The sequence below is a fragment of the Aotus nancymaae genome, unplaced genomic scaffold (assembly GCF_030222135.1).
Source record: "Aotus nancymaae isolate 86718 unplaced genomic scaffold, 86718_ANA_hifiasm-v0.15.2.pri h1tg000003l, whole genome shotgun sequence".
NCBI lineage: Eukaryota > Metazoa > Chordata > Mammalia > Primates > Aotidae > Aotus > Aotus nancymaae.
Genome location: NW_026988414.1, coordinates 11431738 through 11456279, shown reverse-complemented (window position 1 = coordinate 11456279; position 24542 = coordinate 11431738). Strand labels below are relative to the sequence as shown.

Below are 24542 nucleotides of genomic sequence, written 5' to 3'. Positions count from 1 at the left end.
CACATCTGGCTAATTTTTGTAGTTTTAATAGAGACAGGGTTTCACCATGTTGGCCAGGCTGGTCTCAAACTCCTGACCTCAAGGGATCCACCCACCTCGGCCTCCCAAAGTGCTGGGATTACAGGTATGAGCCACCGTGCTGGGCCTAAAAATTTTTTTTTTAAAGAATTTCTTTAAGGCAGTGTGGTGTAATGAGAGCCCCTCAGGCTTCAGATGGATCTGGTATACATCACTCCCTGGTTAAACCCTCCATTCATATCCTTCCCCCGGCCCCATCATTCTTAGAATAGAGTAAAACTTCCTACCACAGCCACAAAATGCCTGTATCATCTGGCCCCTGTTCACTTCTCCAACCTCATCAGGTATCATTTTCTCCCTGTTCACAATATTCCAGCCTCACTGCCCTCTTTTCTGGTCCTGAAATAAGCCAAACCCTTTTCTGCCTACAAAGCTCTTTCTGCAGTATCTGCCAGAGTAGCTCTGTCTCATCCCTTCCATCTTAGCTCAAATGTCACTGCCTTGGGGAGGCCCTTCCCAACTACACCATCTACAGTGGGCCCCATCTCTACTACCTTAACCAGCTCACTCTAACGCATAGCTCTTACTTTCTAGCTAGAATTTTTCACAATCTGTATTTGTCTCATCTATTTGCATTTTTCTTATTATAGTGTTTATTACATGAATATAATCCACTTAATCTTTCATGGCTGTTTCCTCTGAGATTTCAACAAGTATCTAGAACACAGGAGATGCTCAATAATTTGTTAAATGAATGAACAAATTAATGAATAAATACAATCCAGACCACTTTACTCACTGTATGACCTTACTGAAGTTCACTTTTCCTATGTGCCTCAGCTCCTCTCTCTGTAAAAAAGGGATTATAACCATCTCAAAGAGCTAGTCTAAGAATTGAAAGAAATTAATTACAATGTTTAGTATAGTGCCTAGTACAACATAAGAATTTAAAACATATTAATGTTTTTCTCATTCGTACTTTTCCCTTTAAGAAAAACAAGGAAAAAAAAAAACTTGGGGTGGAGAAACCGGAAACAGCTTAAAATACAGTAGGAATAAATACCCAAAATACAAAACCCACCAAATATGACTTGGAAACCCAATGCTCAAAAGTAAGCCAATGCAAGGCTGTGTTTGCCAAGTTCCAGCCCTTGGAAGCCACGTGTTATTGTGGAAGTGCAGCCATCTGAAATGGAAAACGTCCCAACATGATTATGGGGTGGTGCTTTCTGAAACTGGAGAAGGGCCCCAGCTTAGCAGTAGGAAAAATTTTGCAGGAGCTACAAGTCAGTCATTCTGGCTTCCTCCTACTCCCAGTCTGTCAAAAGCCTTGCCTAGCCTGAAGTTCCATCTAAAAGGAAAGAAAAACCAACAACATAAAAAGGAATCAGGGCAACTCCAACCAGCCCCACCTCAACTGAAATCTAAGCAAAGTGCCTAACTCTGGCTATCCGTTTCAATGGCTCACAAGAACCTGGGCCTCCAAAGCTGAGGCTCACCCTACCAAATCATCTTCCCACCCAAGACATAAAGGGCTAAGAGCAAGAGCTCTGCGGTCAGCAGAAACAGACAACACTACCAGAGATGCTACTTTTGCGTTGTGTGACCTTGGGAAAATTATTTAACATCTTTGTGCCAGTGGTGGCTCATCTATAAAATGAGGACAAAATCAATTCCCTCACAAGGGTGTTGTGACAACTAAATGAACTAAAGCACCTGGCAGAGCCCTGGACTTAACAAGCAGTAAACACAGGACAGCGTTAAAAATCGTGTAGAGTGAAGGCAACGCCATGGCGCTAAAGGGAGGAGATCTTCTCCAACCTGCCCATCTGGCTGTCTCAAGACCTGTGTTCTCCACTCACTATTGACTGGGAATGGTCTGTGCCATCCTGGCTGTTGCTAACCCTGTGATTATGTACCATTTGCCAGCCCCACTCACAGTCTCAGGACAGTATGGCATCCTCCCTCCATGAAACCATCTATTTTTACATCTAGGGAATTATTCTGGTCTGCATACACAGATGGTGGTATTGTCTTTTTTTTTTTTTTTTTTTGAGACAGAGCCTTACTCTGTAGCCCAAGCTGGAGTGCAGTGGCGCTATCTCAGCTCACTACAACCTCCGCCTTCTGGGTTCAAGCGATTCTCCTACCTCAGCCTCCCAAGTAGCTGGATTACAGGCACCCACCACCATGCCCACCTAATTTTTGTATTTTTAGTAGAGATGGGGTTTCACCATGCTGGCCAGGCTGGTCTCAAACTCCTGACCCCAGGTGATCTGCCTGTCTCGGTCTCCCAAAGTACTGGGATTACAGGCATGAGCCACCGTGCCCAGCTGATATTGTCTATCTTAAATAATTGTATGTGTATACACATACACACAATAAAGCCTTAAAAAAAAAAAAAGAATTCACTTCTCAGGCCTTCAATAAGCAGATACTTGGGCCATAATGAATTTTTTTACCCTTTTTGAAAGTACAAAAACTGAAGAACTCACCTAGACATAACAGAAACCATGAACTTGGCTACCCAAAGTTGATCTCTAGTAAACAACACTGCATGTAAGATAATTCTGACTACAGCAGCTAAGTGAGGTAGTAAAGAGGGGAGGATACTTTGGAATCATTCTGATGCTGATACTCTCTTTGGTGTCTTCAAATCATCAAGAAAACTGTTACCAGGTAAGTATCTATTATAAATAATATTGGAGTAATAACAGAATTTTTTTTTAAACAGGGTCTCTCTCTGTCACTCAGGCTAGAGTGCAGTGGCGCACTCATAGCTCACTGCAGCCTCAGCCTTCCAGGCTCAAGCAATCCTCCCACCTCAGCCTCCCGAGTAGCTGGGACTATAGGTGCGCACCACCATGCCGAGCTAATTTTTTTATTTTTTGGTAGAGACAGGGTCTCACTTTGTGACCCAAGCTGGTCTCAAACTCCCGCGTTCAAGTAATCCCCCTGCCTTGGTCTCCCAAAGTGCTGAAATTACATGCATGAGCCATCACACCCAGCCTCAATAACAGAAATTTAAAACTGAATCCCAAACACTAGTTGGAATTTAACTACCTTATGAAATCTTTTCATATTCTTTTCAACCTCTGCTCATGAATACACATTTCTGTAGAATTATAACACAAGTGAATTTGCATATTCCATTGCTTTCACTTAGTATTTCTTTTTGTTGTTGTTGGTTTTGTTTTTTGTTTTTTTTGTTTTTTTTTTAAGGCGGGGTTTCACCACGTTGGTCTGGCTGGTCTTGAACTCCCGACCTCAGGTGATCCGCCCGCCTTGGCCTCCAAAGTGCTTGGATTACAGGCGTGAGCCACCGCGCCCGGCTCACTTAGTATTTCTTAAGTATTTTTCATATTGTGGCAGAATTGCACAAAACTTCCAGTTGAAATAACCGCACTACATTCTACTGAAGTGATTCACAGTCAATTGTTTATCCATTTCTCTGCCGTGCACTGATGGACTCAGTGTGTTCTAATGGAAAGTGACAAGCTTTTACAACCAGAAAGACCAGGCTTGAATTTTGCCTTCTTTTTGTTTCTCAGTTACAACAAGCTCATTGGCAAGTTGTTTAATCCCTCCAACCTCAGCTTCCTCATCTGTGAAACATCCTCAACACACTTGTCACAAGCAAAGCGATAACAAATATAAAACGTAATTTCCCTTCCTTCCAATTTTTCACAATTATACACAATGTGGCAACAAACACCTTCATGAACTGAGCGTTTTCCTTCTACTGGGTTGTTTCCCTACTACTATCAATTTCCCCAAAATGGATGATTGGGCTCAAGAGTAATTTTATATTTATGACTATCAAAATCTCTTTCCAAATGGCCTTCAAAAAGATTGTAAAAATTTACACTACTCAGCCCTCCATCTGGCCAGGTTTTTGGAGGGCATGGCCAGGACATGCAGAGGTATGGGAACTCAGAGCATTCAATCCAGCAGGCCATTGTCCTACACAGATGAACCCCTGTACTTAACACTTTTATCCCACCAGCCATAAGCCCAACTTGATTCCAAGTACTCAACTCTGCAAAGAGCCCTAGCACCGTCAGAGCTCTGTGAAAAGTGGCTACAACACTCACTCTGCCGGCTACAGACCTGGTCTTCAACCACTTCCACTGAGCTGCATCCCACATGGTTCCTGCACTCCTGCCACGTTCTACGCTCACCCTCATTCTCCCACCCTTAGCCTCACCCTGCCCTCATTACTACTTGCTTTCCTATGACTCTGGTCCTGCATGCCCTGGTCCTCATTATAAGCTGTCTGCCTCTAGATGTGTCTCTAGGTGTATCTCCTCTCCAGCCACTTTAGTAACAATAACCACAGCAGCCGCCCTGGTTGCTAAAGATCTGGTATAGCAGGCACTATCCTAGCATGTTATTTACTCCTCACCATAAGCCTCAGATAAATATTTTTTCCCAGATTTACAGCTAAAGCAACCAAAACTTGGAGCTTTAGTATTCCATACAAGGTCACACATTCATTCAATCAGCAACTATTAAGTGCCTACCATTTTGTTAGGTTCAGTGTTGAGTACTAGACATTGAAGAGAGACACATGTTAAGCAAGAACGCTAATAAAGAAATAATCACAAACTGTCACAAGAGTCATGGTGGGAGAGACAGGGTGCTGAGTACTTGCTAGAAGTAATCATGAGTTGAGAAGGCAGTCAGGGATGGCCTCTCTAACAAGGTCACATTAAACTAAGGCAAGAAGGTCCAGAGGCCTGCCATTCAAGGAAAGGGAAAAAGGGTGTCCAGGCAGAGGGTGGGGCATGCATGAAGGCCCCGGCACCCACCTGGAAAAGCTGGGTGTGGCTGAGGAAGAGCAGCCTGTGTGGCTAGAGCGGTGTAGGATGGGTAGAGGAATATGCTAAGTTCAAAGAGACATGAAGTTGCCAATCACACAGGGCAGGTTCTCATGGACCACGGTAAGGTTAGGGATTTTATTCCAAGGTCAAAGAAACATCACAGAAGGGTCTGCAGAAACTGAACACTCATGGGGCAGAACCCAGGGCAGTGGTTGCAGTCTACAGAATCTTCAGATTAGATCAGACATCAGCATGTATTGAGTACCCACTCTGCACCAGGCATGCTAGGTGTTTTCCATACCTTACCCAATTAATAAATCTGAAAGACAGTAGTAGCCCCACTTTATACATAAAGTTTTGGAAGCAACCCATTTAAGGCCACAGGTTAGTAAGTGGCAGGGCGAAACCTGAAACCCAGTCCTCAGCATTCTCAAATCCATGTCATATCAATACACCATGGTGCTTCTGAAAGCTTCAGGGCCATACGAGTGGGGCAGGGGTGGAAGATGAGGGAGCTATGATCTGGTAGTAAGTAACTGACAACATAGACATTACGGAGCAAATTTAAAGATGCCAATCTGCTAGTGAAACCACAAATAAAACACTCAAATTTGACCAACTGCCTCAGCTGAGACCAAGAATTTTCAACAATAGGAATAAGAGCGTCAATGCAAGAATGCCAGCATCTCAAGGCAGGTGGGTATAAGACAAGAACAGCAAAACCAGGTGTGGACAGGATACAGGCAATTGTTTCCGCCACTCCTGGCTAAGAGTTCTTTCAATTTCTTAGAAAGGATGCCACTAGACATAACAAATCCTATTCCATAGTATCTACTGTTTATTGCATATAAGTTATGCTTACTATCTCCGACATCCAGAAATCTTATTTCTAGGAATCTACCTTAAAAAGAACACACACATACAACTATAAAAAGATATATGTGGCCAGGCGCGATGGCTCACGCCTGTAATCCCAGCACTTTGAAAGGCCAAGGCACACGGATCACGAGGTCAGGAATTCGAGACCAGCCTGGCCAACATGGTGAAACCCTGTCTCTACTAAAAATACAAAAATTAGCTGGGCGTGGTAGTGTGTGCCTGTAATCCCAGCTACCTGGGAGGCTGAGGCAGGAGAATTGCTTGAACCCGGGAGGCGGAGATTGCAGTGAGCCGAGATCAGGCCATTGCACTCCAGCCTAGTGATAGAGCAAGACCCCATCTCAGAAGAAAAAAAAGAAGATATATGCACAAGGAGATTCATCACAGCTTTGTTTATAAAAGTGAGAAATTAGAAACAATCTGAAATGTTCCACAGTAAGGTTATGTAAATTATGGCTCAATCCATCCCTTTTAATAAGCCTTTATTTAACATTACACAGCCAATAATAATGCCATCCATCAGTATTGAGAATGGAAAGCTATCCATGTCATTCCCTGTCAAATACCAGAATTAAACTCTTCCATATGTTGAGAAAGACAGCTACCTGGACAGCATACGTTGTACCAGATTCTGGGTCTTCCATACTCACCCAAAAAAACATTTTTTTAAAGGGAGAGAGAGATACTAGTATCCAGAACAAGTCACAGCAGGTAAGCACAGGCCTTCACAAAATGCTGCTTCCACGAGGCCTCCTCTGGTCTAGGGAGGGAAGACCAATAAGACAGGCTCCCAGTGAAGACCAACTGATTTACCTAATTCCTACCATGAGGCCTGCCGTACAGGTGGTTATACCCTCAACTAATGAGGATATTAGACAATGGATTACCAGTTTAAGGACCAAAAAGAAGACTTGTGGTTTTCACATGCCAGAGTGAGTACTTGCACAGAACAGTCAAACGAAATACAAAGGACTTACTTTAACAGAAGACCTGGGTTCAAAGCCCGAATAAGTCCCTACTTCTCTCTGGGCTTCACAGTCCTCACACGTCAAATGAAGGGACTGGATGAGATGATTCCTAGAGCTCCTCCAGCTCTGAAATTAACTCTATTCTAAACATCCCTTCACTCCATGCCCTTAGCTCCACATTCCTCCCTTTGGGCCCACAACGGCACAGCAGCCTTTTAACTCATCACCTTACCACCAGCCTTGCTCCCCTCCAAACTCTTCCCCTCATGATCATCAGCCTGGTGAGCTTTTGAAAGCATAAATCTGGTCATTTCCCTCCCCAGATTAAAATCCATTGCTGGTTCCCTTTCATCTTCAGAACAAAAACCAAGCAAAGCAGTGTAACATTCAAGAACCTGCAGGAGCTGGCCTCTGCCTGCGTCAATGGCCTCACTTCTCTCAGCTCCCCTCACACCGCCTCCTTCCAGCCAAAGAGAACTTAAAGCTCCCTGAACTCATCAAACCCTGTCGTGCCTCTCTCTACATTTGCACATGCACATGTGAGTCCTTGTGCCTGGGATGCTCCCCTAGCTGTCTCCACTTAACCAATCCCTACCTGTCCCTGATGACCCAACTCAGGCAACATCTCCTCCAGAGAGGCCTCTCCGAACCCCGAGTCAGAGCTCCTCCTCTGTGGTCCCACAGCACCCTATACTGACCTCTGTCCCTGCACTATTTTCCTATCCATCTTCCCAGTCAGACTGTGAGCCTCTGGACAGGGGGACTTACCTGGTCTTAATCCACTGCAGATTCCCCCTGGCAGAGAGCCTGGCACAGTGGCATATGTTAAAACCTGTTTATTGAATGGATGAACTCTGAGGAAAACCAGAAGGATACCTATGTATTGCCAGTCCCCATCTAAATGCAACTCCTGATGGTTAGGTATCAATCATCTGAGACTAGAATAGGACGAATCATGAGTTTCCACTTTAAATCCAAAGGACCTCTCAGCCCCCTCCTTAATATGCATGCTGACTCTAAAATTACCTTTAGATGCCAAAGGCATTTCCTATAAGCATCCCACAGAAAGTTCAGACTACCACTATGTAGAGATCATGCATTTTGTAACTCAGGCCAAATGAAAAATTTCAGTGACTTATAAAGACCTGAAAGGGAGACATTGAGAACAGTGTGGCCATTTCAATTCCGGCTGCAGAATTTGCTCTTGAAAATGCTACAATAAAAAATATTAATGCCATAAAAACCTAACAGCAGCCAAAGGACCACAGTCATAAAGAAAAAAACATAAATCCTAAAACATGTTGGCATAGAAGGCTCTCCCTCACCTTCAAAGAAAAACAGGATTTAGGTCATCAAGAACACATCTGAACAAGGGAAATTTGGATCACATGGAAGAATAGGAAAAAAATAACAGTAATTATAACAATAACAGTAAGAAAAAGGAGAAGCAGTGACGGCAAACACAGAACGTACTCTGTGCTAGGCATCTGTGCTTTGCATATATTCACTCATTCCAATCCTCCGAACAACCCTATGAAGTAGGTACTGTTACGCTCATTTTTAAAATGAGGGAAGTACAGGGAGGTTAAGTGGCCACAGGGCACCCAGCAGAAGTGGATAAACACGCAGCCTGGCTTGAGACCATGGTCCTTAGGCAGCACAGACTGCCTCTGAGAACAATTTTGCCACGTCACAACCCTGGGCCTCAGTTTCTCCTACATATAATAAATAGGGTTGTATTCAATTCTAGGATTCCTTTCCATTCAATAAGCAGAAAATAGATATGAAACCAAAAGTCTAATATTCTGTGAAATTTTCCAATTTAGAAATAAGATGTAAAACAGTGCCTTTCGAAATGAAATAACTATCTTGCAGAGCCACTTTAATATTAAAGTAACATATACAAGGAGCTTAGCACTTAAAGTGCCCAGCTCAGAGCAAGAGCTCAATAAACAGTAGCTGTTATTACTCTTATGATAAAACAGGAACAACCATTTAATAGTAGAGCATATTTTAATTATACACGATGTAGAATAATCAAATCTCATTCGTTTGAGGCCCCAGACCCCACAGCATAGATCGAGTTGTAGAGCTGAAATTATAACAACTCAAAGCTCAGAAATTACTTGTTTCCATTAGAGATCTGACAAGTCATTTTTTCAATTGGTCACTGGTGGTTTGCAGATAACTATTAGCGGTAATGAGTATTCTAAATTAAATCCAGAGACAGCACTGCTCTGTTCTGTAAAGACAACTGGGGAGAGAGAAACATAATTGTGGAATGTCCTTCTCTCTGTGTCCTCCATCTTCTCTCTGATAAGTATCTCCTGTGTCTTGCATAGTATGGATTTCATTTGCTTACAAATGAAGAAGGATCTAATTCTTCCCATGATAAATGAGAGCATTGAACAGGTAACTTGTTAAAGAGAATTGGAATTGGGAAAATAACCTTATTTTCCTGTTACTTGACAACAAACCCCATCTGCTAACAAATGAAAGATACAACGCTGAAAGACATTAAGCACTGAAGCCGAATCTATCACCGAGTAATCCATTCTCAGAAAAAAGCTACACAGTACCGGGTACAGGCTACTCACATTTCATTCAAAAGCAACAAAGATAAAGTCTATAAAATGCAAGGGGAGGCACAATGCAGTGGAAAGAACAATGGCTTTGGAATTAATAAAAACCTGGATTCAAATCCTACCTCTGACACTCCTGCATTACATGACCATAAACAAGTCTCTCCTAGTCTTAAGATTCCTTATCTGTAGGAATGGGAATAATACAAAATATCTCAAAGAGTTGCAGTGAGCATCAAATAGGGGACCGTAAATAACGTGCCTTAAGGCCCTTGACAAATATTAGCTCACCTCAACTTGCAACAGGGGAACATCCTCACCTTTAGGACACCAAAGAGACACCAAACTTGAAAACCAAAGTTGAAAACCAAAGGTTTCACCCAACGTTGAAAACTGCTGATCCCGTCAGAACCTGTATTTGGTCCTTGTAGAAAGGGCTGACTGCATGTGTACATACAAGTCTCACAGAGGACGTCCAGGAGACACGGCACCCCTCCTACCTCTAATATCATCAAACTTAGGAAACACATCTTTCCTGGGTCTGGCTGGACAGTAGCAGCAGACATGATTTGTTGGGATAGTAATTTGGTATTTCCACTTACATTTTCAAAGTCCTTCATGTTCCGTGCTCTGGTGGGAGACACTGTTTCTTCTGACACATTTGGGAGCACTATAAAAAGACAAAACAGACATAGGAAAACGTCACAGCATTCAAATTGCCCAATGTTCCTTTTGGGGAATAGAGCCCAGAGAAGAAAAAAGAACACGAACTGCTTCCACAGTATACCCTGCTGGTACTTGCTATCTGTTGTGATTTACTGATCTTAGTCCAGGGAAAGCTCTAAATCATTAATTTACAAATTACTTAAACTAACCCCAAAGTAGCAATGTGCACATCAGAGGATGAACCCAGCAAATGCATCAGCAATTTCGTAAAGCAGCCTGTCCTAATAGGTACTTCCTTATTTCAAGAAATTACTTTACTGAACAGAATATCATCTTCTCATGTCGGTAATTAAAACAAAGCATGTCTAACTGATTTGACAGCAGGGGTTGGCAAACTTTTTCTTAAAACACTAGACAATATTTTAGGCTTTGTGGGCCACAGGCAAAGCCTAAAATCTGTCACAACTACTCAAATCTTCTGTTGTCACAGAAAAAAAGCCACAAACAATCAACAAACAAAGGGGTTATGTTCCAATAAAAGTTTATTTTCAAAAGCAAGCAGTGGACCGGAAATTGCTGACCCGTTTTGAAGACTGTGCCAATACCCAAATCTCTGCACAGCTTCTTTCACTCAACAAACATGTATTGCACACCTGCTTGGTACTAAGCCCCATCCTGTGTGCTGAGGAAACAATGGTGGAGACGACACTAATCCTGGATCCAAGAGGTTCCCGATCAAGTGGGCAAGACGGAGATCTAAACTAACTGTTATCAGGCTGAGGAAAGCCTGTGGCACTCTGCAGGTGTTCAGTAAATGTGTGCTTGGTAAATAAGTTCATTCTTCCATATTATATGCACTGAGAGCCCGCTTTCTGCTAGGTCCCTTTCTAAATGTGGAAACATCAGGACATAAAACAAACAAATGGAGCTGATAGTCTAGAGGGAGGAAATACTATAAACAAAACCAAAAAACCCACTGAATAATATGTAAAAACATGATAAATGCTATGGGGAAAAATAAAGTAGATAAGGATAGGAAATAGGAGGGATGGGGTGAGGATTGCCATTTTAAGTAAGGTGGTTAAGGAAGGTCTCACCGAGAAGGTGACATCTGGGCAGACCTGAAGAGAAAGGACCAGTGACCTGGGGGAGAATTCTTCAGAGAGAAGCCTGAAGTGGAAGCATGGTCCCCAGTGGGTGTGGGGAACAGTCAAGAGGCCAATAGGCTGGAGCTCAATAACCGAAGGGGAACAGCAAGAGAGGAGGTAAGAGAGGTAAATGGGGACAGACTGCATATGGTTTCTAGGCTCTTCTAAGGACTCAGGAGCCACAGAAGGTTTGGAGCTAAGGAATAACATAACTCGACTTAGGCTTCTACAGGCTCCCTCTGGCTGCCTTTCTGAGAACAGACTGTTTAAGGGGCTTAGGAGAGAAACAGGGAAACCAGTTAGAACATTGGGATAATATAGGCCACAGACCACGGTGGTTTGGAACAGGATGGTAGGAGTATAGGCGGGTCAGAACTAGTCTCATTCTGATACTTTAAAAGTAGCCAACAGGAATAAATGAAATGAAATGAGATGAAGTGAAATACACAATGTTCAGAGAGGAAAGTACACCTTAGCCTGGGGAGAGCCAAAAATGGTGGTGAGCTTTGAGCTGAGTCTTCAAGAGGCAGCAAGCAGGCACCAGGCAGACGAGAGAGACAAAAGGAAGGAGAGACAGCCCAGGCAGAAGCACAGAGGTGGGAGTGGGCATGGTGTTCAGAAACCACTTAGCAGAAAAGAGGCTAAGCAGTGGGCAGGGCAAACATGAAGGGCACACTGGTTTGTTTTCCTGTTCCTCAAACAGGCCATGCCCTCACCTGTGTCTGGGATGCTCATCCCCTCCTTTTTCCCTACCTACATCCTACTTGTTCAGGTCTCTGCTCCAATATCAATTGCTTGGGAAACTCTAGTCTGCCCCACCTCCACACCAGAGGAAATCTCCCTTTAATGCCCTCTTACAGCACTTTATACTTCTTTGCTCCTGACACTGATCACACAATTTCTCATAAGTGTTTGTCTTCTCAGCTTAACAGTAACCACATCTGAGGTTGAATTCCAGCACTGAGCCCAGAACCCGACATGAAGCAGATATACACTATTGGCTGAATTAAAAAATAGGCCGGCCGACAGGCGCGGTGGCTCACGCCTGTAATCCTACCACTTTGGGAGGCAGAGGTGGGTGGATCACCTGAGGTCAGGAGTTCAAGACCAGCCTGGCCATCACGGTGAAACCCTATCTTTAAAAAAAAAGAATTTTTTTAATTTAAAAAGAAAAGAAAAGAAATAGACAGGCCGAGCACGATGGCTCACTCCTGTAATCCCAGCACTTTGGGAGGCTGAGGCAGGTAGATCACCTCAGGTCAGGAGTTCTAGACCAGCCTGGCCAACATGATGAAACCTCTCTCTACTAAAAATACAAAAATTAGCCAGTCGTGGTGGCATGTGCCTGTAATCCCAGCTACTCAGGAGTCTGAAGCAGGAGAATTGCTTGAACCTAGGAGGTGAAGATTGCAGTGAGACAAGATCACACCATGGCACTCCAGCCTGGGCAACAGAGCGAGACGCCATCTCAAAAAAAAAAAAGTAGGCCTATAAGTCTTCTGCTTCTAACTGCCTGTGGGCAGGAAGAGTCGAAATCAGACTTGTTCGATTTTGCATTTAAAGTAAAAGTTGCCAGTGAGTGCACTGGATCATGCCTATAATCCCAGCACTTTGGGAAGCTGAGGCAGGTGGATCACTTGAGTCCAGAATTTAAGACCAGCCTGGGCAACATGGCAAAACTGTCCTACAAAAAATACAAAAATGAGCCGGGTGTCGTGGCCCAGACCTGTAGTCCCAGCTACTAAGGAGACTGAGATGAGAGAGTCCAAGAGGTCAAGGGTGCTGCGTATGATCGCACCTCTGCACTCGCAGCCTAGGTGACAGGGCAAGACCCTGTCTCAAAAAAATAAGAAGTAAAAATAAAGTAAAAGTTAACAGGTTCCTGAGGAAAACATGAGGGTGCCCTGTAAGTTAAGGGATTTTCCAGAAATAAATCTTGGGACTCTTTTCCTGTCTGCTCCAAAATCTCCTTTCTTTGCACATATCTCAGCACTGTGGAGAAGAGAAAAAAAAAAGCAAGTCAAAATATCTTAGAGATATTTTGCAAAAACTAGCACTACCCACAGAGACACTTAAGCATTCACTTTTTTCAGAAATAAAAATTATAAAGAATGCTTAGCTGGACCCAAACTGCAAAGTCTCCTTAGAATCCAGCTTAAGCACAATACGCTATTTATTTACCCAGTGCCGTCTCCTGTGGTCTAACCAGCTATTTGTCTTCAAAGGGCAGGCCCGTGTAGGAATGCTGGGCCTCAGCCGGCAAACAGGATCCAGCAGCCTGCCAGGAAGGCCTTGGCACGCTAGAGCCCAGATGGCAGCTCTCCTGGGCCTCCAGCCACTGGCCTAGCCACCAATTCAATGTCCAGCCTCCTTGCAGTTGTTCAGTTCAGCAAATGCTCACTGAATCCCTATAGGCTTAGGAGCAACAAATGAAACGCATGAAGCATGGCCAAAAGGACAATTCCTCTAGTCCAGGGTTTATGAAAGGCAGTGGAGAGCAAATCAATACACACAAAAAATACTGAGCACCTACTGTGTGCCAGCCAGGGAAGCCTCTGGGCTCCAACGATATGAAAGCTCAAGATGCCCACAGTCTAATGTCTACTTTCCTTTTCTCAAGAGAATGCCTGGTTTTGTGTACTTACCACCATTTCCCAACCCAGCTTTGGGGGTGATGCCATCCAGGTCATCTGGTACATTAGGAACAAGGCCACTAGGAGAGAATACATAGGATAAGAGATGAGCTAATGTTTGAACAATACAGACTAAGACTGCCTGGACTACACATGACAATTATCCCATGGCCAGGAGGGACAGACACACAGCTGAACTACCTGTGAGGTATGAAGCACAGAGATTAAGAACTCACCAAAAAAAAAAAAAAAAAAAAAAAAGAATTCAGGCTTTGGGGTTGAGTTCTGGCTTTAGAACTGAGTTCCAGCTCCAACACTTGGTAGCTGAGTGACTTTCAGTAATATCACTCATTCATTCAGCCATACAGCAAATGTTCTGTGTGCCAAATATGTGCTAGTGGCAGAGGCACCGTGCCAAGTACAAGCTACTTACGTTTCTGAGGCTCACTTTCTCAATCTCGTACATGGGGATACCATGCCCTCCCTGTAAAAATTAAATTACTTCATGTATATAAACACAAAGCACATAGTAAGTGTTCAATAAATGGCAACTATTGTTGTTACTATCATCATTATGACTACTAATATACCTATCACCTCTGGGAATCAGACATCAATTTAAATGCTTTAAGAATGTCAAACAATGCAAAATTCACTGATCCAAGAAGTTGCCCTGGTTGAATTATATAAATATGTTCAGTGAGGATCTGGAGACATTGACAGAAAACTAACCCAAAATAGGAGGTGTGGTGTGACACAAAAGACACTACCCTGAATTCTGTTCTCAGCTCTGCCATGTATCTCTCTGAGCCTCGCTTTCTTCAGCTGTAAAAGGAGAACAGCAGCTACATCACAAGACAAGACATAGCCATTAAACAAGATATAGCAAGGTACCCATATATTGTGGGTACTCCATAAATGGGAGCAAAATATCATGTCACCCTGAAACCTACAGTGCTTTACAATTTATTTACATTTTTGGTTTTTTTTGAGTTGCAGTCTCGCTCTGTCGCCCAGTCTGGAACGTAGTGGCACAATCTTTGGCTCACTGCAACCTCCACCACCTGGGTTCAAGCAATTCTCCTGCCTCAGCCTCCCGAGTAGCTGGGATTACAGGCGCCCACCACCATGCCCGGCTAATTTTTGTATTTTTAGTAGGGACGGGGTTTCACCATATTAGCCAGGCTAGTCTCTTGGCCAGGCTGGTCTCGAACTCCTGACATCATGATCCACCTGCCTCAGCCTCCCAAAAATAGGGGATTATATATAATCCCAAATGCTGGGATTACAGGTGTGAGCCACCACGCCCAGCTAGTACTTTGCAATTTATAAAAGATTTGCCATCATTAGAATTGCCGAATTCCCTGAGGGTACACACATTTTTCAAAGGAAGGCTCCAAGGCCCAGACAACTTCACTGTCCTAGCCAGGATCACATGGCAGTTCAGTGGAGAGCCAGGTACAGAAGCCAGGCCTCTAACGTCCAACCTCCACAAATGCTTCCCTATCCCACGCTGTAAACTAGGAGTTGATGGAAGCTCAGCTTGACTTCTTGGCAGTTTGCTCTTTCCATGCCTCTAAATCCAAATTCATTCTGCTCCTGGGACAATTTTGCCTGACCACCAAACTTTGGAGTTGGAATGGACCTTCAAGATCAAAAACAGCAGAAAACTGGAAATATCATAAAATTCCAATATCAAGAGAATGATCACAAAAAATGTGTCCGAGCTGGGTACAGTGGCTCATGCCTGTAATTCCAGTACTTTGGGAGGCCAAGGTGGGCGGATCACTTGAGATCAGGAGTTCAAGACCAGCCTGGCCAACATAGTAAAACCCCGTCTCTACTAAAAACAAAAAAATTAGCCAGTTATCGTGGCAGATGCGTGTAATCCCAGCTACTAGGGAGGCTGAGGCAGGAGAATCGCTTGAACCTGGGAGGCCGAGATGATCGCACCACTGCCCTCCAGCCTGGGTGACAGAGTAAGCCTCAAAAAATAAAAAATAAAAAGTGTCCCCTTTACAAACGTAAATGAAAAAATGTAAACAGATGAAAACAAATACTATACAGTACATAAACACTGAAGCCACCTCAAGTTCGTTTTGGAAATAGATGGGCTACAGATACATAACAAGACAAAGAAAATACACTGAAATATTTAAAATCATCATTTGTAGGGAAACGAGAGGTTTTCTTTCTTTTAATATTCCATAATTCTCAATTTCCTCCAATAAACATCACTAAAAGGACAAAGTCAACTTTCTAAACTGAATTTTAAAAACTAAAATCAAGTTCAACCATCACCTTTTGCAGATGGTGGTTCAGAAGCCCAAGGTCACACACACCAGGTGATTGGCCAAGCTCGGCCTAAGGTCTCGTCCCACATTCTCAATCTGCGGCTCTCTCCACGGCCATTACATTAACTCCCACTGGCTGAAACTGCCCATGAATAACTCAAGCCAACACCAATCGCAGCTGAAAAGTACCTAGCAAGCAAAGCCAAAGATTTTGGTCTTAGACGAGCGTCCTACAGGCAAACACTGAAGTTTGAAAAATGATACCTGACATCCTAACTCTTAGACGAAACCACTATGCAATGCAGAAATTCTTGCCTGGATCCTGCCAAATTTCCACTTGGGCTTTACCTACCCACTTTTAAAATGCTATGACTCTCTATCATCTGCACCCTCCAGTCAGTTCCAACCACACCTCCAGCCCCAAGCAGCTCCCTCTTCCCATTCTGATCATTCACTTGTCGTCTTATAACTAAGCTTGGGGCCTCTGGGAGACTCACTAGAAATGAAAACAATGTAAGCAAAACAAGAGGGCTCAGATATGATCTTACCAGTGCACAGATGAGAAGACTGAAACCCAGAAATGGGTTGGGAACTTATTTGCTCAAAATCACAAAAGTCAGTGGCAAAGCCAAGCCCAAAATCCAGGATCCCAGTGCCTTTTCCACTTGCTAACCTGTGTCTGGACCGCCCAAAGCTCCCATATAAATGTGACACACAGTGGAGTACCAGTTTCCTCACGTGCAAAATACAGCACAATCTAAGAAACCTGCCCTGTATGGGGCACCCATGCTGTACAAGCTCAGCACAGGACAGGCAGCCCTCCCTTTCATCCTCACCACAGGATTAAAGTCCATTTTCTAAACTGAATTTTAAAACTAAAATCAGGTTTAATCCTCACCACAGTCCTTATGCAGTAGGTGGTACTTTTTAATGTTGCCATTTTTTTTTTTTTTTGAGACAGAGTCTCCCTCTGTCACCCAGGCTGGAGTACAGTGGCACCATCTTGGCTCACTGCAACCTCTGCTTCCCAGGTTCAAGCTATTCTCCTGCCTCAGTCTAAGGGTAGCTGGGATTACAGGTGTGCACCACCACGCCTGGCTAATTTTTTGTATTTTTAGTAGAGACAGGGTTTCACCATGTTGGTCAGGCTGGTTTTTGTTTTTGTTTTTTTTTAAATGAGGAAACAAAGACCCAAAAGTTGATAAGCTGGAAACTCCAAGCTAGTCTGAGTTTGACCGCCTGCTCTGAACCTACACCACCCTGGTACCCCTGACACCTTCCCGGAGATGGGGAGTAGAGGAGGTGGTGGTGGTGGTAAGGACCAAATGGACTGAGGCATAAGGTTTCCATCACTCAGCACAGGGCACAGCCATCACAACGACTGTTTCATTTTGTTTTATTTTGCTTTGTTTTTTTGGAGACTCTGACTCTATCGCCAAGGAAGGAGTGCAGTGGCATGATCCCAGCTCACTGCAACCTCCACCTTCCGTGTTCAAGCCTCAGCCTCCCACGTACCTAGGATTACTGGCATGCACCATCATGCCGGGCTAATATTTTGTATTTTTAGTAGAGATGTAGTTTTGCCATGTTGGCCAGGCTGGTCCTGAACTCCTGAGCTCAGGTGACCTGCCCGCCTCAGCCTCCCAAAGTACTAGGACTACAGGCGGGAGCCACTGCACCCAGATGCAGGAACTGTTTATGGACAATTTTTGAGTGATTGAATGGACCTTCACCTGAGCTTCATCCTCCTATTTTGCTCTACTGCCACTCAAAAGGAGTGACCTCCTTCTATTCCTATATATGCCAGTAATAATTGTCCATTCAAACCACAAGACCCAAGGGGACTGTCACCTTGACAAGTTGCTTCATGAGCCGTGGGTGAGACCAGACATCACATTCAGACGATTACACCAACAAGCTCACTTTTGTCTTTTAACAACTCCTTTTTCCTTCCATTTTATTTATTCTTAATTACAGTAAAATACATAAATAAAAAAATACAGACAAACCTAAAGTTCTCCTCGGCTACTCCTCACTCCCATCCAGTACCTGCCTAAGAGGTAATCACTGTTATCAAAAAGACCTATAACCTTCCAGATCTTTTTATATGTTTTTACATCATTTTAACTCTGCTGCTTAAAAATAAAACACATGCAATCAAACAGTATATATCATGCCACAACATGTTTCTTCTACTTAATATGCCCTCAAGATGTTTTCATGACAGTATAAATAGATATGCCTCAAAGTTTTTAACTCCTACAAAGCTTTCTACAGCAGTATCATCCGAACTCTACTGACCATGAGCCACAGAAGAAATATTATTACGCTTCATCCTTGAAATGTTTTCTATTCTGTCCTACTTTTCTAAATCCTGGTTGCAACCTACCAAATTGAATTTCATGAGCTACCAATGGGCCGCAGTCTGAAAGATACCTTTGAAAGAATGTGTATTTACCCAATCCCCTACTGATAATTCAATTTGTTTCCAAGTTTTTCTTTTACACACACAGTCATATGAATGTCCTTATAAGGTCCCACTCTGCACAAGTATGAGGATTTCTCTAGAATAGACGACAAAAAGTGGAATTGCTGGGTCAAAATATATTCACATTTTTTTAAACAGACAAAGGATTTGAATACACATTTCTCCAAAGAAAGTGTACAAATGGCTAAAAGGCACATGGAAAGATGCTCAACACATCAGTAGTCATTAAAGTATAATTAATACCACAATAAGCGATGGGCATGGTGGCTCACTCCTATAATCCCAGCACTTTGGAAGGCCAAGGCAGGCAGATCATCTGAGGTCAGGAGTTCCAAGACCAGCCCAGCAAACATGGTGAAACCTCGTCGCTACTAAAAATATAAAAATTAGGCAGGGCGCAGTGGCTCATACCTGTAATTCCAGCACTTTGGGAGGCCAAGGAAGGTGGATCACCTGACGTTGGGAGTTCAAGACCAGGCTGACCAACATGAAGAAACCTCGACTTTACAAAAAATACAAAATTAGCTGGGTGTGGCGGCACATGCCTGGAATCCCAGCTACTCGGGAGGCTGAGGCAGGAGAATCATCTGATCTGGGAGGCAGAGGTTGTGGTGAGCCGAGATTGCGCCATTGCACTCCAGTCTGGGCAACAAGAGTGAAACTATATATCTATTTATGTATGTAAATTAGTCAAGCATGTTGGCATGCACTTGTAGTCCCAGCTACTTGGGAGGCTGAGGCACAAGAATCGCTTGAATCCAGGAGGCAGAGGTTGGGTGAGCCAAAATTGCGCCACCGCACTCCAGCCTGGGCCATACAGTGAGACTCTGTCTCAAAAACAAACAAACAAAAAACACACACACACACAATGAAATACCACGTCACATCCCAAGGATGGCTACAATCAAAAGGACAGTAAAAATATCAGTGAGGGCCAGACACAGTGGCTTATGCCTGTAATCCCAGCACTTAGCAAAGCAGAGGCAGGAGGATTACTTCAGCCCAGGAATTTAAGACCAGGCTGGGTAACATAGCAAGACCCTGTCTCTAAAAAAATTAAAAAGAAAAGCCTTCAAACGGAAAGAAATTCTGACACATACTACAACATGGATGAGCCTTGAGGACATAATGCTAAGTTTAATGAACCAGTCACAAAAGGACAAATAGTGATTATTCTACTTATATGCAATACTTATAGTAGTCAAAATCATAGAGAAAGGCTGGGCTCAGTAGCTCATAACTGTAATCCCAGCACTTTGGGAGGCCAAGGCAGGCAGATCACTTAAGGCCAGGAGTTCAAGACCAGTCTGGCCAACCCAATGAAACCCTGTCTCTACCAAAAATACAAAAATTAGCCAGGTGTAGTGGAGCATGCCTATAGTCCCAGCTACTAAGTAGCTGAGGCATAAGAATTGCTTGAACTCTGGAGGCGGAGGTTGCAGTGAGCCAAGATCACTTTACTGCACTACAGCATGGGCAACAGAGTGAGACCCTGTCTCAAAAAAAAAAAAAAAAATCACAGAGACAGAAAGTAGTATGGTGGTTGTCAGGGGCTGGGAGAAGAGGGGAATAGGGAGTTAATGTTTTAACAGGGGCAGAGTTTCTGTTTTGCAAGATGAACAGTTACAAAGATAGTTGTGACAGTTGCACAACAATACAAATACATTTAATACAACTGAACTATATGCTTTAAAATGGTTAAGATGGAATGTATGCAGTATCTAAGTCCTGCAAAGTCAGGGAGATGAGAGAAAGGAGAATATTTGCTGATCTGTTAAGTAGTCACTCTGGGTCAGACGCTGAGCTAAACTTTTTAAGATTCATTTTAATCTTTATGCCAACCCTAGACTTTATATTAACCCATTTTACAGATGATAAACACTGAGGCTCACAGAGGATGAGTGACTTGCCCCAGATCAAGGGGTTGTTAAGTGGCAGAACTGGGATTGAAACCCAACTAGGTCTGGAACCCCAAAACCCAAGTGTTTGGCCAACGAGCACTGAAATGAGAACAGTTATCTGAGAGAATAATAATGGGAGTTACAATAACAGCAATAAGCAGCATTAAAAGTATAAAGCAGCAGACTATGAAGAACAGATTTATAGTTAGAAGATAGTTTCCAACTGTAGTATAAAAAACTATTAGGGGTACAAAGGACAATCCAGGAGAGAAGCCATACTCCCAGTATATTGGGACAGTGGAAGTAAAATGGATAGAAAAGGGCATGATGAACTGTCATAGGACTCAATTAGACAGGAACTACAAAGTATCTTAGTCTGTGCCTGATACATGCAGGTTCTCCACAAATAGAAAAATCATTTGTCCAGGTTTACCCAAGATAGGCCCTATTGATGTCTGCTGCCTGGGCATAAATATTATTTTCACTTTTCATTTTTCTTTTTTATTTTTTAAAGACAGAGTCTCACTTTGTCACCCAGGCTACAGTGCAGTGACATGAACACAGCTCACTGCAGCATCAACCTTCCGAGCTCAAGCAATCCTCCTGCCTCAGCCTTCCGAGCAGGTGGGACTACAAATGCATGCCACCATGCCTGGCTAATTTTTGTATTTTTTGTAGAGACGAGGTTTCACCATGTTATCCAGGCTGATCTCACACACTCCTGAGCTCAAGCAATCAGCCCACCTCAGCCCCCAAAGTGCTGAATTACAGGAGTGAACCACTGCACCTGGCCCTTTTCACTCTTAAAAGTGTCCCAGTTAGCACAATACCATGGTCACCCTTTCAATTAAGGTCTGTTGACTAAAAGCAGCAGCTTGTCCCTGGTAGAGCTGGATAAACAGCGCAGATTCTCAGACAGGGATCTCCTTGTCTTCCATCTACTATTCACTCTCCAACCTGGAGTCCAGGACAACCACAGGGGCCAGCACTGGAGCAGTGTAGCGCTCTATTAGGCCTTCCTACCAGACCCCAGCTCCACCAGCAATGGGGACTCCCACAGTCTCTTGGGGCAGGACCATGGGAGGCCACTCTTGGCCATCATTCCCTGATTTATATCACCTTTGATGATCGTAGTAATAATAATACGAATGGCAACGCAGGATCATTTTTTAAGCACTGATTATGTAGCAGGTACTACACTTGCCAAACTAATTGCTCCACAGGCATCACCCCTTTTAATCCTCACCCCAACTCTGTTGGGTGGATATTACCACTAGCCTATTTTACAGATGGGAAAGCCGGTTAAGTCACTTTACCAAGGTCACACAGCTGGTCAGTTTACAGGGCTGGATTTGAATCCAGTTTTGTCCAACTCCAGCCAAGGCTCTTAACCATTGCATTTCATTGCTTCCTAGGTGGCCACTATACAACCCAAAAAGCAAAGTCTGGGCATCCCGACTACACTCTCCATAATGAAAACAAATCTTCAAAACAGAATGAACCATCAGGTGCCCTCAAGGTCCCTGTTCTCCACCTACCCCCACTAATAGGATTCTCCAAGTGGCCCCACACTCGTCCCACTCTTTCAGAAAACCCCTTACCTGTTCTTCACACCTTCTACAAAGTACCTGGCGCAATGCTACAGGCGGCTGTGGCGCAGGCCGGGGATCCCAGCCCCCCAGAGTGTCAGATGGTGGGCCGCCCAGAGACCCTCTCCGAAGGAACACACCCCGCACACTGCCCCTGACCAGACACCTTCAAGAGCAAACCCCAAGGCCGCGTTAGAGCAAAATCCCATCAGCTGCAACCCTGGCCCGATTACGGCGACCACCGATGCCCTGGTCGCACCTGCAGCCGCTGAGCGTCCCAGGGAGGGTGACGTCCTCTTCCAAAACCGAGTCCATCATGGATACAGAGGTGGTGACGGCGTTGGTGTCTGTGGCGGTGGCGCCACTAGTTCCCCCCGCGGTAGCGACCCGCCGGGCTCCCCGGGTCCCCGCCCCCTCCACCCCAGCTCTTGTTGGGATTCTGGCGGCGCCGCTGGAATTCAAACCACAGAAGCCGCCATCTTTTCCCGGCGCTTCTTCCTACGGAAACTAGGCGGGGTCACCGAGACGCACGCAGTGAAGCCGACCAGCTGGCGCCAGAGGACGGGCAGGGAAGCGGGGGTGGGCGCCATCTTAACTAAGGGCAAAGCATCCGTGCTTGTGCCAGCAAAACTAAGAGAAAAAAAAGGCAGGCTGCCATTCTTTGTGAGGGCACTCAGGGCGAGGCGAGGGTAGGTGCCATCTTTGTTGAGGGCGAAAGCCGGCCCTAGTCCGTTAATTTAAGCGGGAGATGGGAATGACTACAGCCACTTAGGAATCTTCAAAGTTCCTAAGCTAGTGTTTGCTTTTCTGGAATAATGAACCCAAAACTTTGGGATTTGGCCTCAAGATGAAACCCAGATAATTGAGGGCTGACTTGCTTCAGAAAAATCCTACATGCGTAGTCTCAAGGCAAACAGTAATTTGCAGACTTAGTTTGAAGCAAATAACTCATTCCCACGAGCCAGTGGTCAACAACACTCCCACTCTAGTCTCTTACCTAATGATCTTTTATTACCGTTAGGATTCAAAGGCACCTGTGGTCACAAAACTGAGGCCCAGTGAGAGGAAGGGACTCGCCCAAAGTAATTAAGTATTGACAATGAGTCTCAACTGGAGCGGGATCTGCAGCTCCTGCCAACTAGATGAGGGCTCTCTGCATAAAACCCTAGCTGCTTTTCTCTTTTTCTTTCTTTTTTTTTTCTTTTTTGAGCTGGAGTACAATGGTGCAGTCTCAGGCTCACTGCAACCTCCACCTCCCGGGTTCAAGCGATTCTCCCGCCTGTCTCCTGAGTAGCTGGAACTACAGGTGCGCGCCACCACGCCCACCCAGCTAATTCTGGTGTTTTTTAGTAGAGACAGGGTTTCACCATGTTGGCCAGGATGGTCTGGATCTCTTGACCTCGTGATCCACTAGCCTCAGCTTCCCAAAGTGCTGGGATTACAGGCCTGAGCCACTGTGCCCAGTCCCTTGGTTAAAGCACATAGCAATCACCAGACATTTAGATAATCTTGGCAGAGCTTAAGCAGTGAAATCGACCGTCCCCTCCTCAACACAGATGTTGCTACTTCTTCTGCAGGCAGTTGTGAGAGCACGGATGAAAATAACTTGAAACAGTTGGCAAATGGATAGATGGTGACTTTCTTAGCAATCTTGAACAATTCCCCTTTCACCTTCAGTTTCCTCATTTTTTTTTAATAGAGACAGGGTCTCACTGTGTTGCCCAGGCTGGTCTTGAACTCCTGGCCTCAAGCAATTCTCCCACCTTGGCCTCCCAAAGTGCTGGGATTATAGGCCTGGGCCACTGCACCAGGCCTCCATTCTTCAATTAAGTAATTAACCAATTATTAATACTTTTCAAAAGAAGTCTTCCCTACTCGATTTAATCTAAATCAAGTCATGTATTCCTAGCAACACATATTATTCCTTTGTAGCACTTGCCATATTTTGTAAGAGAGAGAGTGTGTGTGTGTGTCTCTAAAATCATTTTTTAAATGTCTTTCCTTGCACTAGACTGGAAGCTGCATGAGGCAGGGACTACATTCAGAACTGTTCACTGCTATATCCTCAACACCTAGCACTATGTCTGCCACTTAGCAGCTGTTTGAAAATATATGTTAAATGAATGAATGATTCAATCAATTAATCTGAAAATGATGTCAATACCTATCCTGCAAGGTTTTTGTGAGAGTAATCGAAGATACTTTTAGGAGCTCAGTCAATAGTAATTCTGTGTATCCCAGTTTCATATACTCTCTCTCTCTCTCTCCCTCTCTCTCTCTCTCTCAGCTTTAGTGAGGCTTCCAAATTGCCTGTGTCCCTTCTTTCCCTAGATCTTCAACCAACCCCAGAATTAGCAATGGTAAGAGCATGAAAAAGAGGGAGAGCTTGCCACACTGAGTGCACTGCCCCAGGAAAGGGGCAGTCCTTGAAGCCAGGAACCAATATTCCTTGCCAGTAAGTTCAACCCTTGAAATAGATGTGTTCAAAAGCAGGAAAGCTGGGGTGTCAGGATTCCCAACCCGGCTCTGCCACCAACTCTGTGATCATTTTTT

The 24542-nt window shown here is 44.2% G+C and overlaps 1 protein-coding gene across 2 annotated transcripts in view; it reads right to left on the bottom strand.

The window, feature by feature from the left end:
- Positions 1-22497, bottom strand: part of CDK5RAP2 (CDK5 regulatory subunit associated protein 2) — a 197558-nt gene extending 175061 nt beyond the window's left edge. The window contains exons 1-3 of one of the 2 annotated variants that reach the window (XM_021674018.2): positions 22249-22497; positions 13730-13797; positions 9873-9940 (exon numbers count right to left, since the gene is read on the bottom strand). In XM_021674018.2, the coding sequence (XP_021529693.2) occupies positions 9873-9940; positions 13730-13797; positions 22249-22307 (195 nt within the window). In that variant the 5' untranslated portion in view covers positions 22308-22497. The remainder of the gene's footprint in view (positions 1-9872; positions 9941-13729; positions 13798-22248) is intronic. The other variant, XM_064378500.1, reaches the window with a different exon arrangement.
- Positions 22498-24542: the final 2045 nt, after the last annotated feature.